Source organism: Siphateles boraxobius, unplaced genomic scaffold, assembly GCF_051911475.1.
Source record: "Siphateles boraxobius isolate OS27281-9 unplaced genomic scaffold, OSU_SipBor_1 47, whole genome shotgun sequence".
In the NCBI taxonomy this organism is placed as follows: Eukaryota; Metazoa; Chordata; class Actinopteri; order Cypriniformes; family Leuciscidae; genus Siphateles; species Siphateles boraxobius.
In genome coordinates, this window is record NW_027509108.1 from 1076254 (window position 1) to 1096583 (window position 20330).

The 20330-nt window shown below is 37.7% G+C and overlaps 1 protein-coding gene across 2 annotated transcripts in view; it reads right to left on the reverse strand.

Annotated features, from left to right (window-relative positions):
• Positions 1 to 856: 856 nt before the first annotated feature.
• Positions 857 to 20330, reverse strand: part of c3a.5 (complement C3a, tandem duplicate 5) — a 28470-nt gene continuing 8996 nt past the window's right edge. The window contains exons 19-41 of one of the 2 annotated variants that reach the window (XM_077201350.1): positions 19973 to 20064; positions 19754 to 19893; positions 18790 to 18999; positions 18620 to 18683; positions 18441 to 18527; positions 16829 to 17032; positions 16671 to 16746; positions 16309 to 16468; positions 15967 to 16062; positions 15675 to 15831; positions 13187 to 13350; positions 11413 to 11568; positions 11167 to 11226; positions 10997 to 11087; positions 10857 to 10905; positions 7382 to 7472; positions 7093 to 7182; positions 6829 to 6934; positions 2097 to 2186; positions 1917 to 1997; positions 1654 to 1737; positions 1379 to 1514; positions 857 to 1206 (exon numbers count right to left, since the gene is read on the reverse strand). In XM_077201350.1, coding sequence (XP_077057465.1) covers positions 1065 to 1206; positions 1379 to 1514; positions 1654 to 1737; positions 1917 to 1997; positions 2097 to 2186; positions 6829 to 6934; positions 7093 to 7182; positions 7382 to 7472; positions 10857 to 10905; positions 10997 to 11087; positions 11167 to 11226; positions 11413 to 11568; positions 13187 to 13350; positions 15675 to 15831; positions 15967 to 16062; positions 16309 to 16468; positions 16671 to 16746; positions 16829 to 17032; positions 18441 to 18527; positions 18620 to 18683; positions 18790 to 18999; positions 19754 to 19893; positions 19973 to 20064 — 2626 coding nt within the window. In that variant the 3' untranslated portion in view covers positions 857 to 1064. The remainder of the gene's footprint in view (positions 1207 to 1378; positions 1515 to 1653; positions 1738 to 1916; positions 1998 to 2096; positions 2187 to 6828; positions 6935 to 7092; positions 7183 to 7381; positions 7473 to 10856; positions 10906 to 10996; positions 11088 to 11166; positions 11227 to 11412; positions 11569 to 13186; positions 13351 to 15674; positions 15832 to 15966; positions 16063 to 16308; positions 16469 to 16670; positions 16747 to 16828; positions 17033 to 18440; positions 18528 to 18619; positions 18684 to 18789; positions 19000 to 19753; positions 19894 to 19972; positions 20065 to 20330) is intronic. The other variant, XM_077201351.1, reaches the window with a different exon arrangement.

Below are 20330 nucleotides of genomic sequence, written 5' to 3' on the forward strand. Positions count from 1 at the left end.
GTTTGCCAGAATGAGCAGTAAAATTTCATTCATGTTCTATTTTAAGACTTTACTCCCCAAATTTCAGACTTTCCCCCCAAATCCTCACTCTCTTTTCATGTTTGTTTTCACACAGATGCTTTAAATTGTAGCCTAATTGTCTACTCTTTTTACTTCTAATCTCTATAAGCAGTGCTTACTTTCTGAAGCATATTGTCTGTCAAAAATTATGAAACTGAAATATCAATCACACAATGTTGCAGTTAATTAACTTTTTTATATATATAATATAATATAAATAAATATATTTTTTATATAATGTACATATAGAAAAAATATATAATTTTTTTATATATAATATATATCACTACAGTGTTATTTAACACGTCTATAATATTGCTATGGAAATAATCAGGGGTTATTCAAGGTCTGTTGTAGTAATTTGTTAATGCTTTTACACTTTTAAATATCCTTTTAATGTTCGATGGTTGAAAGGTGAGTATAATAGTGTCATCTTATTGTACCCAGTTTTTGAAAATACTTTGTGTGTTCATAGGGAAAACCTTTCGCTGACTGTTTGCAGTTAATTAATGGAAGTTACGCTCATTCATGCAAAGCATCATGGGCCATGGGAAAAAGGTGGATACAATACAACTGTCCGTTTACACTAAAACACACTTCACTTATGTGCTAAAATGCTGACTCTAATAGAAAAATTCACTGCCTCAGCCAATCCCTCCTTTCCACAATCAGCACAGGCTTAGTTTCCAATTCAATCCCTCACAAAAAAAGACTGTGAATCTTTAAGAAGTTAACAACGTTATTTCGACATCATCTGATTGTTAGTCTTGCAAAGAATCAAGAATAAAGTCGGTTGTATGTTTGATAATTTTATTTGACAAATGGCTAAAAATGATTATTACATTTTAGTTGATAGACATCATGTTGAACTAATTTAATTAAGCATACTGCATGCACTTAAAAAAGAGAGAAAAAAGACTATAAATGCTTGTAAATCTGGGATTATACTAGAATTAAAAGCTTGTTAAGTTGATTAGTAAATGAATTTCAGCTCATAAAAATGCTTATGTGGAGCATCCAGATTTCATGAGCTTGTCGGCGAGCGTATCCATGCCAATGAACTTTTCTCGATATTCGGCCGTCTGGGCTTCCTTGTTTGTCGGCCAGTATTCAATCCAGGTGTCTTCACCCAAGTGGTACCTCAACCTGAGATGATTGAGAAGAGCGAGAACATTTTTCATTAGGAGTATTTATGCACCAGACATAAGCCATAATAATATTTCTATTCAAAATGCAAATGCATCATCGACACACGTCTCAAAATTGAAGTATCAATCTCCACATAAACTAAATCGACATCATCCTCCAAATGTCATACTTTCCGCCAATCTCTGGAAGGGTTTTGGTTTGGCCCATGATCAGGTACGTCTTGCCTTTTTCAAATTTCAGAAAGTCTCTACAGTGAGGATGAGCCAAGAACGACCTCATATTCCCTTCCGCATCTGGATCAGTGCCTGAAAACAGACACATAAAACCTTTGAGGATAAAGCCAGTGCGATAGAGACTGTCTGACCTTCCATGATCACAGCTGACATCTTTTATGTCCAGTTTTTCACTGACACAGCAAATCAGAAAGAAACTGGCAAACCGTACCTTCCTTCAGCACTCGTTCTACCGTCATGTTATAGATGTCTGCGTGCAGTGAGAAGCTCATTTCCAACAACTTGGTTTTATAAACTACAAGACAAAAATGTGTTAAATGATCATCTACAAAACAGCTCAATTGGCAAGAACTGTAGGCCGTACTGGGACTGTATTAAGGAGAAAACTGTCCTGAGATGGAACGCTATTGTACAATACATACATAATCAAACATTCTCTATTGCTAATTTACAATAAGTTTTCTGGATGTTTACCGTATTCCACTTTATGTTCACAGGCCTGCACTTCACGATCCGCCTCATCGATGTGTTGATTCTTTTGCAAACAGCAGTTCTCTGTCAGGATATTTCATCGTTTACCATATTTACTCTTTCTTTCTCATGGAGACTTCATGAAGTAATTTTTTTAAAGCATGTTCGTTTAAGTGTACGTACCTTCCGCACACTGGCACAGCTCCTCACTGCAGAGCCTGTTCAGTGCGCCGTCTTTCTTTTGAGGATGGTAGAACTTCACACAGCGCTTATCTGTTAAAATATTAAAGTGCAGAAGTTATAATAAAGTGCAGCATATTGAAGCTTTTGGACGGAAACATTGTATGTCCAAAACCGTTACTTTTCAGGAAATAGAGAGAACATTGTATTTTCTAAATAATTAAACACCACGTTAATATTGTTGTTTTAAATGTGGTCAGACACTTGTGTTATATTCATAACATTTCGCGAAAATCAAGCTCAAACTGAAGTTACAAGGTTTTTGACCAGTGAATGTCGAACATACATGTTTTTCCGTCAATAGAACGGCAGTTACGTTTTCATCAACATCAAATCGCATCGCATTACGTATTGGTTGGTTGGGGAAAATTGACAGACACAAACACTTAAAGGAATCATGGTGTTCATTTGTTTCTTTTAATGGCAGCAGTGAATATATTAACTAAACAATTATTTGAACTGTACATTAAACTAAACATTGGAACATTTATTTTTTTGTAATTAATCCACAAAGTGTGCAGCTTTTGTCACTGCAGTGTATCTTTCTGGGCTTCTGGAAGAAAATCTCCAGAGCCTCTTGATGTGGGAAGTCAGCAACGTCTGGCCCATTTATTGAGATCCGCATGCATGATTGGCTACATCGCTCAACGCTGCAAACATGTTATAAAAAGAAACTCTGGCCTGTAAATTGTTTCTATTTTGTTTTTGTTGTTCTTGTTCTTGTTGCTTTTCTGCAACAGATGAATAAAAATGTATTAGTTTTATGTTTTATTCATAGATATTTCTAGTTTGCGGGAGTCCCGCGAATTGTTTTATTTACCCGCAACGTGCACACACAGAGTGATTGCATTACCGCCCGCACTCGCACTCGGCCATCAAATCTAGTCCCGCGCCGCACTCTATTGCGTTGGCATTGCACGTCTCTAGATCAAGGGCCCGGCCCGGCCCGGCCCGAGGATAGTGACGGGAAATATCGGCCCGAGAATAGTGACAGGAAATATCAATCGATTGTTGCCATCTTCAGTTCCCTGTGAGCGTTTAAAAAACTGATTTTTATCTCGTTGACGCGACATATTTCCCGCCGCGTGCTCTCTGTCCGCAAGTGCTCATCTGTATGACTCAAGTGTTTGTTTGTGTGTGAGTGTGCGCGTGTGCACACTCATTGGGATAATTGTAAATGCGCAAACACCGACAGAAAAGACATGCCATCGTGGAAATAAGATAAATAACATATTACTTAAGGGCTATTTAGTTTGTTTAATAAAATAACGAATTGTAATCTAGCGCTATAAAGACAATAAAATCAAATTTACTCGACCTTCAACGGGGGCGGGGCGAGCCGTTAGGAGGGCGGGGCGCCCCCTTATATAATGGTAGGGGAAACCCTGATAGCTATGTGGGAACACAGTTCTTAAATAGTCTTTGTACAGACTATTTAAGGCACTACTGGCTATTACTCTACAACAAATGATAGACTAATACACTGTAAAACCCAATGTTGTCATCAATAAAGAAATCAAGTTATCATAACTTGACATTACTTAAAATATCAAGTTTTGGCATCAAAAGTTAAACAGATGTGTTGAATGTACTCATTTGGCAGCAAAAATCTTTCGAATTGAGTTTGTGTTATTAACTCAACATTTCAAGTTATTTAAATTATTCGGTATGTCTCTGTTTAATATGATTGGTCATGCCTGAAATTCTGCCTTGACAACACCGTTGATTGGTCGATATACAAGGCAGTAATTTTTTTGTTCATCGTGAATTTGCAGGCCTTGCATTTGCAGCCTAATCACACGAGACTTTCAATTTCTGACGCCTGTAAATCAAATCTTTTTTGAATCAACTACTGTCTCTCGACCGTAGGGGTGTGACGGTTATTATATAACCGTGAGACCGACGGTTATAGTTGAACACCATCATTAGAACTCTATAACCGCCAAAACCATGTTATTAAAATATTTTTTACAAAAAAAATGAATCATACATTTTTTAAATACTAATATCAGCTTAGGAGGGAAACGGAGGCGGAGTTTTGGTGCTTCAGAGGCTGCTACTGCTGGAGATGATTCGGGAGAGGTCTGTGCCCCTTTACCGATCAGAGCGCGCACTGACACAAAGCCTTGTTTATACTCGACGCGTCCGCACGAGCGCGAAGGTGCGCGCGGCAAAAATGACGCGTTGGGTGCGCAAGACCCCATTTCGCTTGGCTGTGTACACGTTTTATTTTGTAACAGCACGCGTGGCGCCGCATCCGAGGATGAACGACTTCAAGCCGAATCTCCCTGAGCATGTACGTCTCACCGCAAAATTGCAATGCAAAGTTTTTTTTAAGGTTTTGTTTACTGTGTGTGATTTATTTAAAACAAAGCACCTTCATTGCAGAGTTTTTTTTTTTAAGGATTTGTTTACTGTGTTTGATTAATTTAATGGACAGCACATTCACTTCTAGTTGTCTTGCTGTTAATTTTAAATAAACGTAGAGCAAGTAGCTAATCAGTGTCTGCTCGTTTAGTCAAACTAGAATAGACGAACGTTCCCCCCGCCGGATGACGACGACGGTGACGGTTATGTTATGAACCGTCACATTTGACTCACGCCATAACCGTCATCACCAATTCTGAAACCGGCACACCCCTACTCTCGAGTATGGCGTTATTTTTTAGTCAAAAGTTATGAGCGTGTAAGACATGCTCACGAGCACATTATGTTATTTCACACGCGCAAAAATGAACCTTCAGCTGGCATGATAAAAGTACTCGCGCACAAATTCAACAACCGAGCGGTGTACAGGTAGCTGCGAGCGAGCGCCTGGCATACTCTCACAGGTTAACTCTGCTTGTACAGTGGAATCCTGCTCGCGTGCAGCGGGCTTCTGCTCGCGGAGTGCTGTTTTGCTCGCGCAGTGGATTTCTGCTCGCTCAGCTGATTTCTGCTCCCTCGAGTCTACATGACTTTTGACAATTTGGGGGCGGAACCAAGGAGGGCACTGACCCTCTTATGATTGGTCACTTTAATCGTAATCACAACCACAGGGACATCTTTGTACTTTGATTGACAGCTCTCATTACAGGAAGCACGGAGTCAAAGTATCTGACGGAGTTTTTTTTTTTATTGAAATATCAAGATTTACAGACAAACATGGCTGCATAACTTCCTTTTCTTTAGAATAGGATACAAGGACAATATAGTCAGAGGGAGCAGCTCTTCATACAACAAGAATATAAATGTAGTCTTAGTACAAAAATAAGGATATTTGTAAGCAAAATAAACATTTTAATAAATAAACGGTAAGGAATTATAATATAACATGACATAAGGGGAGAATTCAGTCTTTGTTCATCCATTTATCTTAGTTGGGAAGTGTTTTAGGGTATCATATATTTTTTGTGCTTTAGGACCTTTCAAAGTTTTTAAGGATTTTATATACAGTTTAAATTCATTTTAAAAAAAAAACTAAAAAAAAAAACTCCGTCAGATCCTTTGACTCAGACTTCCTGTAATGAGAGCTGTCCATCAAGGTACAAAGATGTCCCTGTGGTTGCGATTACGATGAAAGTGACCAATCATAAGAGGGTCAGTGCCCTCCTTGGTTTCCACCCCCAAATTGTCAAAAGTCATTTAGACTCGAGGGAGCAGAAATCAGCTGAGCGAGCAGAAATCCACTGCGCGAGCAAAACAGCACTCCGCGAGCAGAAGCCCGCTGCGAGCGAGCAGGATTCCACTGTACAAGCAGAGTTAACCTGTGAGAGTATGCCAGGCGCTCGCTCGCAGCTACCTGTACACCTCTCGGTTGTTGAATTTGTGCGCGAGTACTTTTATCATGCCAGCTGAAGGTTCATTTTTGCGCGTGTGAAATAACATAATGTGCTCGTGAGCATGTCTTACACGCTCATAACTTTTGACTAAAAAATAACGCCATACTCGAGCCTGTTCTTCCCCTGCAGCCTCGCTGACTCTCTACAGTTCTTGCGGGCTCAGAGAGCATCCGGTATTTTCTGAGGCTGAGAAAATATGGTAAGCGTGAATTCATGAAACTATTTTAAATAACATGTTTGCCAGAACATAACATCAACATTTGTTCAATGTTGTAACAGTTTTTCTAACTGTATTTTCTAGCCCGACGTTGTTTTCGAGCCGTTTATTACGGCACCTGCTCCATTCAAATCTTGCGCGCTGACACCATCCGGTATTTTCTGTATTTACATAAGACGAAGGTAAATGTAAATTCATACATTATAAATAACATGTTTGCCATAGCACAACGGCAAAGTTTTTCAATGTCATTTTTTCCTGAACCGTATTTTCTAGCTCACAGCCTTCAGTTACTGCGTGCGATGACAGCGTCCTGTGTTTTCAGACATATAAGTGCAAATTCATAAAACCTTTTTAAATAGAGTATTTACCAAAACATAAGATTAAGTGTTGTTGATTTAAATTGAGTGCGTTTATGTTGTAAAATTAGTCTAGCTATCTTAGTTAGTTTGGTAACTGCTAACTGGTACGTTACCTAGCAACTGCTACATACATTTCTAAGAAGTTAGTCATTAGTTAAATATTCACGTTTATTAGTGCAGCTCGTCACACCCCTAGTTAGATGCTTTTCTTTTCTAGTCTTCTTGACACAGATGTGTGTTGGTATGGTTCATGTGTGCGATCGCCTGTGATGTACCTGGAGCGTTGTACTCGTACACAGTGACACCGGCGGGCTGCAGCATTCCCACTTCAATGATCTTGTGAATTCTGAAAACAATCCTTTCCTTTTCTTTATGAGAAATCTAAAATGACATTAAGTAAAAAACTAAAATGAATTATTATAGCATTCACAATGCCAAACAGCAATTTAGCAAACTGCTCACAGCAAAGGAGAAAGAAATCAGTTGCAATCACAAAAAGAGAAATGAAACTAATATGGGAATATTGGCATTGATTGTACCTTATCTATGTAGATGATAAGAGATCCTCGCTCTGAAAGTTCCTTGTTCAACTCAAAGCTCTGAATGTACTTATCCTTACCAGAAGATAACTGGTGAGAAAATCATGAGGGAATAAAAACAGGTGTGATATCAAAATTTGAGTATAAAATGTCCATTATATGAATTTAATAGCACTTGTAACAATATTACCATGGAAGAATGCAATAAGTTGGACTCAATATGTTGGTAAATATTCAGAGTTTACGATATTGCAGTCAACTTTCACAAGCATTGACATTATCTATTTACCTTTGAAAGATCACGTTCATCCACTTTAAACCCTGTCAGCAGGCCAATGTCCAGAATAGACATGGTTGAGCTTCTTAATGGGTCCTTGAAACTGCAAAGGAGGCATAGTGAAGCTGACTGATTGGTGACATTGGCACTGACCATCAGTGTCACTTTCTATTTGTTGCTTTTGCAATTTACCATCATGCATCACAGCTTCTTCTTGTTCAAAATGATCACATTTAACATTGCTTTGCGCCTTTTGCTAAAAGTATTACAAGGTTAGATAGATGCCACAACATTCTTGATAAATATCTTAATCATCTATTTCAGGGGTTCCCAACCTTTTTTGTGCCAGGGACCATCATATTCATAAAACAAATTCCAGGGACCAGTTGTCAATTTTAATGCCTCAATTTTAAGATGGATCGTTTGAATTCGGAACATATCACTGTGTAAAACAGTAACAGCCTATAATTTATTTGCATATGTGACCCTGGATGACAAAACCAGTCACATGGGTCATTTTTTTGAAATTGAGATTTATACATCACATGAAAGCTGAATAAATAAGCTTTCCATTGATGAATGGTTTGTTAGGATAGGACAATATTTGGCCGAGATACGTTTCTTTTTAGCTTTAGCTATTCAGTGAGCAACCAAATATGACGCCTTTGTTGCAGCTACGTTTACTTATGTTGAGGATATCAAAACTTGCTGCTGAGCGTCTAAATCACGTTTCTTTCTTTCGAAAAACTCCTCCGTTTTGTCTTTGAGAGTTGGGTGTTTGGTGGTTAGGTGCCGCTGAAGTTTTGACGGCTTCATTGCTTCATTGCAGAGTTTTTCACCACAAATAACACACAACGGATTTGGCGCCACGGAATCGCCTGTTGTCGCAAATTCATACCTAATGGATGAGCTATCGTATTTACGATTAAAGCTTGACTTTTTTTTTTTTCATTCTCTCGCTATTTTCGAGTTGGTCATTGCCTTTCCTTTTTACGGAACTGTTCGCAATGAAATTAGCCATTGAAGTTTGCTGAGGCCCGCTCATCTCTCCACATACTTCTCTGTCACTTCAGGTGCACCACGCTTTTTTTGCAGTCTGTTAAGATACGACACGTTGCTAAGCAATCGCAAGACGCTCAAAGAAACACATTTTAATCTATTTATTTATTTTAAACTATTTATTGTTTAGGTTGACATTAAAAAGCATTTAAAAAAGACAATTATTATTATAAATATATATTCTGGGAATATTTCAAGGCCCGGTACTAACGGGTCCACGGACCAGCACCGGTCTGGGGACTGGGGGTTGGGAATCACTGATCTAGACCAGTGGTTCCCAACCTTTTTTTGTCTGGGACCCCCTAGAAAATATTTTGGTGCCCCCGTTCACATTTAATGATATTGTCGCTCTTGTAAGCTTGCAGCAAGGATGAATAAATGTTTTGTTTTTAAACAAACAGTATGTTTATTACTATAACCAGATAGGTTATGCACAAATAATAGCATATAATATTGAAGATACTATAACAAAAACATCAGTAGGCCATTTGTAATTTAAAAACATAAGCCAAGGAGTAGCCTATTAATTGGCCCTATTTGAAATGCAATAACAAAAATATCAGTATTCACACTAGTGTGTAGGGAAAAAATAATTAATATAGGCTATAACAAAATGACTGGTGTCTGGGATCTCGTTGAAAACCCATTTTTTGGTCAGCCAGGGGATCGTGAATAAAAATAGCTAATGTAATATGATCATTTGGCGCTCTATCGACTAATAAACATGCATTTATTAACAGAATAGTGCGTCTTACGGAAGAACATTAAAGCCGGAGCTACTTCCCTCTGTTTATGTCTATGAAGAATCACGCAGGCACTGGGTTACACCGCAGCGGTACGACCCGAACCAGTGTAAAATAGACCCAATATAAACGCTTATAATAGGTGTACCATAGTGACTCAGGATAAGACAAAATCACGGTTTGGAAAATGGATTCATGATGTACTCGCTCATTATGTACATTTTGAACACAAAAAAAGTTACGGACTGCTGCTTTAATGCTCACTGTTCAACACTTTTCAAAATATGACGCGGCCCCCCAAAGAGCTCGCTGACGCCCCCTTGTGGGCCGAGACCCCCCTGTTGGGAACCGATGATCTAGACCAGGGGTCGGCAACCTGTTTGTCATAAAGTGCCATTTTTAAGTTTCCGAGTTCATCAGTGTGCCACAACCCATATATAACCTACATTAGACTTTGAAGAACAGATTGGACCTGGTCATTCATGTGTTTTTACTGACTTCTTTCAGTTTTGTTAAAAGTGTTACACTTCCACTTGGCAACATAACTGCATCTCACTACTTTTAACGAAGACAATTGTGTGTTGAGCTTCAGAATGTAAGCTGAACTTTCAGTTTAATTTGAGCCAGTTTGCACGTCGGCTTGCTGAAGAGATGCGTGTTGCAGCAGCGCTGTCATATCTATAAACTGGGTTATAACGCTCGCATGTTTTTTTTTTACCAATTTGGGAGGAGTAAAATTTACATTTGTGACTTCAACAAGCATATGCATTTTGTTAATTTTCATCTGGAATATGTAAAAGTGTTCTCTCTGTCAGAGGGCATATTTGTCTCACGATTGGATAGCTTTCCAATCAGAAAAAACATGAATTGATCAGTACGCATGAACGGAGTTTCCACATGCATCACAGTCATTTTAATAGCCTGTGTATGGCATGTTTAATAAGGACTCTATACACTTGGTTGAAATTTATAGCATTAACTATTTACAGCGGAACGAGCTGTAAGCTGTCAGTTGGATAACTTGTTTGCGCTGATGCGCAGTGGTCAGTGTGACCACTCTGACCAATGGTTGACTTGTGCAGTTTAAATCTCACACTTTAACAGTATTAATAACTCCTAACTTAATAAAACAAGCTGTTACTACAAGGAATTATTACATCAATATGTAGATCTGTAAATAGGTGGGAGGTAGGCTACTTTATCTGAATGAAATACATACACCCCTCTCGCGCTTGCTTGCGTGCCAGCGATTAACCCTCCGCGTGCCAGTGTTGGCACGCGTGCCTTAGGTTGCCGACCCCTGATCTAGACGTTTTATTTCTGGTCTTTCCATACATTTCAGAAAAGAAGAAGACAAATTAAATTGGACCTGTGAATCTTGTTTAAAGTTAGAATGTAACACTTTATTTAAGGGTCCAATTCTTATTATTAACTAGTTGCTCATTAGCATGCATATTACTAGGATATTGGCTGTTTATTAGTACTTTTAAAGCACACATTAATGCCTTATTATGCACAACCATATTCTACATCTCTTAATCCTACCCAATACTTAAACTTAACAACTACCTTACAAACTATTAATACGCAGTAAAGTATGAGTTTATTTAGGCAAAAGTCATTGTTAAAAGTGAATATGTATTCCCCATATTAAAGTGTTACCGTTAGAATAGTTGTATACTCACATGTATTCAATGGTGAGTTGATAACTTTCAGTGGCTTTATCATAAGACACTACATATAGAAAGATAACATCATGATCCAACTTTATTTTACAACACAGCAGTTCAAATCAGTCATGTCACGTTCTCACAATGAATCCTACCGTCAAGCTGTTTTTCCATCTGCACACTTAGATCAAACACTTTACAGTCACTGTCTTTCTCTTCAGGCAGAGCATAATATACAGAAAATACCTGCGAGGAAAGTACATGAGCTTTTAACACAGAACAACATGCTGGTAAATATTGCATTACTGCATTTGTGAACACTCACCGAGAGCATGGCCACCCCAGTCCCTTGAGCTGTGATGTTGAAGCTCTTCGTAATATCAAACTGTGGAATTCAGTCCATAAAGTAGACCGATAAAGACAACACACTTTTCATCAGTTAACACATAAACATGTGAATCAGACTTTTGTATGCATTTTAATTCTATTTCTCAATAATACTTTTGAAATTTGCTAATTGAGTGCTGTTTTAAGACCACAAACTCTGGTTTATACAGTCATATTTTCAGACCTTGTCTGTGCGTGCAAGATTCATGTTGGACGGTCTTATAGCGATTTTCTTTTTTTCTGATCTCTCCTGCACAGCGAGCTCCAGGTCCAAATTAATGTCTGCCTTCTTAACCTGAATGCGGTACTCAGCCACAGCCTGGAACACCATGATCGTTGCCTAAACAAACAGGTAATTAGACAAGAGAATTTTTTTTTCTTGGGTATCAAGTTAAAAGACATGGCCAATTAACATAATAATACATAGCAATTCATTTAGGCATGTTTGCATTTTATTTTTCATTTATTTTGCATCAAACATTCCCCTAATGGACTGTCGGAAATGTCACTCCAGTGAATTTTAACCTCCATTACCAAGTCGTCTCTCTGTTATAGTAGATTGGCACGATTAATCGTTAAAATATTGTGATCCCTATTCAAACATCCACGTGATCTCATTCCTAAATGACAGAGATTCAGAGACAGTACAGGGCTCTACATTAAGCCTTTTTCATGTGTGTGTCCTTCAGACAAGTAAATCTGTCATTCACTTGTCCGAGTAAAAAAGTTGTAAATATAATTTATTCTGAAGCATTATTCTCATCTGTGTTCCATCAGCTTTCATATTATTTAAATCTGCATATTGTCATATCTGCACCTTTAAAGGGCATTTCAACCCCTTAATCTTTTTAAATGTATGCTTCACTGTTCAGACTCGTGATCTCAGTTTGAAACAAAGAAATCGTGATTCTCAATTTATCCAGAATCGTGCAGCTCTATGTTGTAATTTTCAACTCCCATTACTTTACCCACTGCTAAACTTTTAGCATACACATGAAAAATATGTCAACATTAGCTGTTTACATGGACACTTTTTGTTTCATCAGAAGGATATCATTACGATTGATGAATCCGAACATAGTGTTTACATGATTGCTAAATTAAGTGATCTGGTTGATGTGTGCATTTATATGTCGCAAGCTTCAAATCGGATTTGATCTTTTGACATACGTTCACTGCGCGAATATACAGTTTCCCACTGTTTGCGCACACTAACCATCATCCTCCCATCACTTCTTTGTTTTAAAAAGCAGACTTAATATATATCTATTTTAGTTCCTAATTAGTAGATGACGAGCACATAAGCCATTGTGCAATGCGGCTTGTATTTATCAACGACATTGTCCTGCAGCACTCCACAGGCGATCAGTGGAAGGAGAATTTATGTCAATTAACACACAATATTCAACAACAACAGCTCGTTCTGTGCATTAAATGTCATTATGCCACTTCTACAACATTGCACATGCGCAGATCTTTCCAGTTTCAGTTTTTAATCCGGTCAAGTGTTTACATGTACTACAAATAGATTAGAAAAGGTTTAAACCACTCCTTACAATCCGAATGAAATTTCTATTTGGCCAATGCATTCCATTTGACTACAAATGGATTATTAGGGTCCATTTAAACACTGATTTACTAACATCATTTGAAAAATGTATGATTTTCTGACACAAAACGTTTTTCCCCCAGAATATCCAAGCTGCTCTCTTCCAAACAATGAAGGTGGGCACTAAAGTCTTGCAATTCACACTCATTCAGACATTCAAAGCTTCTGGAGAATTTCTCAGTCTGGGTGAAAATGTCCTTACATGTGTGCGTAGATATAAGCAACTAAAATAAGTTTCCTTGGTATAATGATAAAATGCAGTATGTACTATTCCTTTAAATAAATAACTCCTAATAAACAAATCCAGACTAGATAAATCAGTTAATTCATTTGTGATTTGATGAAATACCTGTGTGGTGCCATAACCTCCGTAAAGGGTTTGTTGCTTTCCCAGCCAACGCACTGCCCGTCCGGCTCGCTCAAAATCCTTTGCCATCACCAGGGCAAGAACTGCATAACCTGTGGCCTCGAGAGAGTGATAGTGCTGCCCAGGAACTTGCCAAAATATGGCATCTAAACAAATTGTGATATCGCAGTATTGATTTTTGATAATAATGTGTGTTACAATACACATTTTTATACAAAAGTGATAATTTTTTTTATAAAAGTTTAAGAATTGTTGGGAAACAATTGACACACAAAACTCACATTTTTTATTTGAACAATCATGTAAATTGCAATAAAAATAATATGTTAAAATGAATTTCAAATACAAATTTTCAAAGAAAAAAAGAGAGAAAATGCCATGATTCTGCCATCTTGTTCCTGATATTCTCTTGTCTTGAGGCAGAATCATGACAGACCCATGTTTTCATGTTCAGCACATGGCCATTTGTTTGGGCCATGTGCTTGCGTTGTCTCATTTCTAACCCCGCCCCCTTGTTATCCTCGTTTTGTAATTATTACCATATTAGTATCACCTGTTGTTCATTTTTAGCCTCCCTTTATAACCCCCTTGTGTTTCTCTGTCGGTTCATTGTCAAACTCTGTCTATCATTGATCATCGTGTGTCTATCTTTATAGTACACTTCTGTGAGTACTTTGTCTAGTATCCAGTTTAATGTATTGTGAGTTTTTATATTTAGTTCCTACGGTGGCCGAGAGGTGCAAAACAAATCACAATTATAAAAACAAAATAACAATTCAGAAAACACAACGACATTTCAGAAAACACAATAACAATTCAGAAAACACAATAACAATTCAGAAAACACAATGACATTTCAGAAAACACAATAACAATTCAGAAAACACAATAACAATTCAGAAAACACAACGACATTTCATAGAAAACGGAAAAGGTAGGTACATTTTGAGAATGGCAAACTTGTCGCTGATTGGACGAGACACCTGTCAATTAAGCTTTACAGGAAGTAAGAAATTTAAACGTTACTTTGAAGAAGGACATTCATATGCCGTGATTGTGGACATGCTGGCGACATACCACGACATTAAAATTAATTGTGCTCAAATGGCTTAAGTTTATCGCACCCATCAACATGCCAAAGATAGTTCGGTCCCATGGAGTGATATGCAGACATCCCAAGTCTCCCGGAATTTCCCCGCATATTGATAGCGGCTCCCTGATGCCCGCAAATTAGTTAAAAACTCGGAGCTCTAGAGAATCTAGAGCTTGCGAGCTCCAAACCGTGTAGCACACGGCAGAGAGGTAGAGACAGAGAGCGAGAGACCTTGCGTGTGTGTGCGCCTCACGAAGCGCATGTAAATATTTTTTAGTAATCTTGTAAATAGTTTTAATATCGGGGTATGTCGCCAGCATGTCCACAATCACGGCACATGAATGTCCTTCTTCAAAATAATGGTTAATGTGTTCCATTTTCGCATTTAGCAAAAAAAGTTGATCACAAATTTCTTACTTCCTGTAAAAGTTTGATTGACAGGTGTCTCGTCCAATCAGCGACAAGTTTGCCATTCTCAAAATGTACCTACCTTTTCCGTTTTCTTTGAAATGTCGTTGTGTTTTCTGAATTGTTATTGTGTTTTCTGAATTGCTATTGTGTTTTCTGAATTGTTATTGTGTTTTCTGAATTGTTATTGTGTTTTCTGAATTGTTATTTTGCTTTCTGAATTGTCGTTGTGTTTTCTGAATTGTTATTTTGTTCTTATAATTGTGATTTGTTTTGCACCTCTCGGCCACCGTAAGTTCCTGCCTAGTCAAGTTCTAGTCAAGTCTTTATTTATCATCTAGTCTTAGTCTTGCTTGTTGCCTCTAGTCTTGTTTTGCCCCCTCGTGGGTTTTGTTTTCTCTGTTTTGTCTTCAATAAATTGTTTGTAGAGAATTCAGTCTGCTTTTGGGTTCGTCTATCTGCATCCCCTTGACAGAAAAGACTGTCTGTTTAGCATCATTCTGCAATTCTTTCCTATTTCCTATTTTGGATGTTGAATGAGACCTTGCAACTATGATTAACATGTGTAAATACATTATGGTTCAGGTATTACTCAAATTTACACCAGTTGAAATATTTCAAAGTTACTGTTTTTAACAGTATTTTATACAACCCAGCATTATTCAAGGATAATTTTGCTACCGTTATATTTTTATGGTTTAGACTTTTTAATTTGTGTTTTTGTATACATTTGTATTTCAGTTTTAATTTAGATATTTAAGTAAATCAAATTTAAATTAAGAAGTGTTTCCTTGACAACTTGCTGAATTAAAAAAAAAAGTAAAATATTTTATTTCAATTGTTCAATTAACAAATGTGTTTTTTTATGGTTTTAGTTAACTAAAATAACCCTGGAATAACCAAATTAGAAAGCTTTTGCCATAGACAAGTTTTTTTTTTTTTTTTGGGACAGACTGTAATGTCACTGACCTTTGTTTTCAGTGGAATGACTCATCAGGATGTCTTTATTAAGTTTTCCAGCATGGGCCAAAGCGTAAGAAGTCATAGCGACAGCATAAGTGCTGGTCAGACTGTGAACTCTCAGCGTCAGGTAATTAACGGCTCTGTTTATACTGCTCTGAAGACTCTAGAATGGAGAAAGAGACTCAGTGAGACTAAGTTTGCTTCACACTTGATTCAATTACCTGGTCCAAACCAGAGTTTGATTACCCTCAGTGAGACTGTGACATATTGTAGCGTTGTTTCTACGAATCACACTTACTTGAACTGATTCAACGCAGATCTTGCGGCCTTCTTGCATGGCAATTAGGATGAATGCGGTTAGAGAAGCATCGGCATCTTTCCCCCGTGCGTTACCCTGGAATTAACATACACTTAAATAATATGTTGTATAATGATATAATAAAAAATGTCGGGATCTTTCTGAAGTGCAGAGCTGTAGGTGCTACACACAGCCAGAACCAGCCCACAGTTTGGCAGACTTTCTCACATTGTACTTAGTTAGTTCTGGACTGGTGCTCAGGAATACATTCATGGGCTCCAATTGTTGTTCTTGATTTTTGAAGAGGAATTTAAAACAAACAAATTCAGACATTTAACTTACAACCATCTCGCTGTGATACACAGGTGCGTCCTCTTTAAACGTGCCGTCTGGCAGCTGTTTGTTTGTGGCCAGCCACTTGAGGGCGCTGCAGATCACATTCTCCTCTATGACGATTAGATCCCTGGCCATCGCAAACACTTTCGCCACATATGCCGTCAACCTGTAAATGGACACAAGATTAAGTATACTACAAGAAACGCAATCAATATTTTTTCATAATTGATAGGCGTTGCAACGTTTACAGTTATTGATCTGAATTGAATCAACACTGAACTCAAGTGATATAAATAATGACACTATTGTCTTCTTAGAGCTGCTTTACAGCTAAAATAGAAGTTTTTTATTTATTAGCCTTATTTCACCATGTGCTACTCGGCCTGTGTATCCAGGCAGCATAGGACCCATCAGCTTTACGGAAGGTCAACTCCAGCTGATAACCTTCACAAGAACAAAAAATGATGACATAGTGGCATTTGCTTTGCAATTTAACAATTGAGAGCACATTATTGTTGTTGCTGACCTGTTTTGATATGTTTAATGGCTTCATTACGGCGGTCCATGCCCACAGCGTCCCACTGCTTAGTGCTGTCAAGGTAATGAGTGGCAATGAGAGGTAGAGTCATAAAGATCATAGTCTGCTCTCCACATCCGTGGGGCTGGACAATAAGCTGACCCATAAAATGTCCACTAATGGCCTGCTCGACTGTGCGCGTTATCTCCTCACCTGCGAGCATGGAAGGTAAATGGCTGTGATTGGCTTTTGAACATCATATTGGCACGCATGAACTGATAGCTCTAGTGACCTGATTTATGCAATGCGGATATTAATGCAGACAGAATCCAGTAATAAAAATGGAATTCACAGTATGTTGTAAAATGTCATGGATTGGTCAGGAATTGCTTTAAAATAAAATGGATTAGGGCTGCAACTCACGATTATTTTGATAATCGATTAATCTGACGATGATTTTTTTCGATTAATCGATTAATCGGATAGAAATTAAATTAGATTTTTTTTATTATAACTAAATAAAACCGTAAATCAGGGTATTTATGTGTAAAAGTGTACTTTAAAAAGTGCAAAAGCCACACATTGAGTTTTACTAATATCAATATTTGCATTGTTTTTAATGATAATTGCTGATGGCAAGTTGACAAACATGATTATTGTTAAAAAAGATACCCAACATATTATGTTTTAACACAATTTTTGTTAAAACAAATTTATTCAAATGTGAATATCTGAACTAAAAACAAACTAAAAACATCTAAAATATATAATTCATTTAATTTTTATTTAAAATTAATTATATGTAAGGAATATAAGGATAAAGAATATAATATATATTATATATAATATATAGAAGAATAATATAAGGATAAATTGATTAAATAAATATAGAAAGACTGAAAACAATTGTGTGAACGTAGAGCCGCAGTAGATCGCGTTTGAAAAACAATTAAAACTTAGTAGACAAATGCTATAAAAAGAGAACGGAATGGAGGTAACGTTACCCAGCAAGCTAACAGGCTTGAGTAAAGGACAGGAGAAATTATGCATTTGTGCACAAGCATTCGCTGAAAACCACTGAGTACAGTGACTAAAAAACAATATTTTACTGCTGCTGTTATTAACTGCCTTTATATTTAGTGCTTCGCTTTGTAAAGACCGTTTTAATTTAACCTATTTCTGCGGTAGCGCTATTTTAATCCATCACTTACGTTGCGAGCGAACTGATTGCGCAACCTGATGCTCGAGACAAAATACAGACATCCCAAGATCCCGGAAGTCCCGGGAGTCTCCCGCATATTGATTGCGGCTCCCTGATGCCCGCGAATTAGTTCAAACTCCCGAAATCTAGAGCGCGCATGCGAGACAGAAGAGACTGCTCCAAACCGTGTAGTGCGCGCGCTCGGCAGAGCGCCTGAGGGAGAGAGACCTTGCGTGTGTGTGCGTACCAGTAAACGCTCCCCGTGACGTAAGCAGACCAACTAATCGATAATGACATTCGTTGACAACGATTTTCATAATCGATTATAATCGATTTTATCGATTAGTTGTTGCAGCCCTAAAATGGATTTCACAGGTCCCTATAGTCCTCAGAAGAATGAAATTGCAATAAGATTTTCACCTATCACTTTGATCAATGTGGAAGCAGGTGTGTTGGGAACCTTTCGACGTGGGATGTCACTCCTCATCGACACGACCTGCACGCCACCTGTTCCGATCAAGAGGGAATAGGGTGTTTGAAGAGGGTTCCAACCATCATTTTCATTGCATATCCAGCATGTGTTTCTAAAGAACCTGCACCTGAGTGCTCGGAGGGGTTGATCTCCACAACTCGCTCTTCGACTTCGGTTAGCACACCTTCAGACTGGAAGAAAATCGGACGCAAATGCAATTTGGTGAATCTTCAAATAAAGTGATTCCTGCAGAAGTCACAAGATCCTTCCGTCTAAATGTTGACATGGCAGACTCACCACCACTTTCAGATTCTTTCTAATTGCATCGTTGCGATTGGAGCTGTATGCTTCAGCTTCGATCCATTGGTCATGGAGATACATGGGGATGATGATGAGAGGAACAGCTACGGAGGACATGCTGCCAACGGTAACTGTAATCTTGTATTTCTGTTTTTTTCTGGCACTGCTGCAAATACCCTCCGACGTCTTGAATTTGATATGCACCTTCTGGTAAAAGACAAATCAGGATCTTCAGCCATACAATTTAACCTTATAAAGCCTGACATATGAACAATAGTCAGACAAACACCTCAATTTTTTTAAGACGCCCAAACTGAGCAAAAATATGCTATTTGTAGCATATGCTAATATTTATATCAATAAAAAAATTCTGATCTTTACAACAGTATAGCACACTACTTACATAAAATGCATATAAATATCAGTCGTCACTCTATATCTGCCAATAATGTCTTAGTAAGATAATATTTAAATGCTTAGGCTTCTGATAAAGCTCTGTAGTTTTAAAACATAGAGTATAATGCAGTACAACAATGATTGAGAGATGAACAAATAAACGTTCCTAAAAAGCCTGATGATCATATTTGATACATTTAAAAAAAAAAAAATGATGTATGGATAATCAAGTAAACCCAAGTTTCCTCAGTCCAGTGTTTATCTTGAACAATATCAAGGTTATTCTTACTTTTTTTGATAAAAAAAAAGATAACTTACTTGCTAAAAATCAGTGCAGAATTCAGAGCAAAACGACACATGAATCACGAGCTGACGGTGGACTGTGTACAATTATATAAGTAAACTATCAATTAGACGACAGAAGGCATCTAGTAGATTGCGTGCAACAGAATTTTCTGTAAAGTTTTGATCGTGTTGATCATTTAAAGGCCTTAGAAATTGCGTATTAAATATGATACAGTAGGCTTAAAGAGTGAAAACAATGTGATCAGTAAACTGCACATACTTTAAGCATCTGATTGCTGTAATTGTGAACAATAGCCTTTATTTCCAGTTGTTCATTCCGCACTGCTGAATAAGGCATCCTCAGGTCGATAAAAAAATCCTTCTTAACAGTGATCTCATAAGGATTTGCCACACATATTCCTGCATTGAAAATGAGGGAGTGTCAAAAAACAGCAAATGATAAACAGAATAAGAAATGAACAAGAGCTGTGCTTTTTACCGAGGGTCTTGGACAGGCTGATGGCTGTGATCTGCCAGGTTGTTATGGAGTCTTTCAGATATATTCCAGTTCTTAATGCAGACGTTTCATCGCTAGGTACAAATGAAGAGTGTCTCATGGTCAGATGTTTTCAACATCCATAGCCTATCATGAATATGTTTGTTTCATTGTCTTCTTATTTGGTTCGGATTAGTCTTGGATTAGTTACGCACCTGTTTCTGTTCCAGTTAATTATTTTACCCAGTGTGTTTAAGCCCTTAGTTTCCTTTGTTCAGCGTTCGGTCTCGTTTCAGTTTACGTGGTTGTTGATATCTAGCTCAAGCGTGTTCTAGGTTTTGATTGATGATTAAAAAATGTC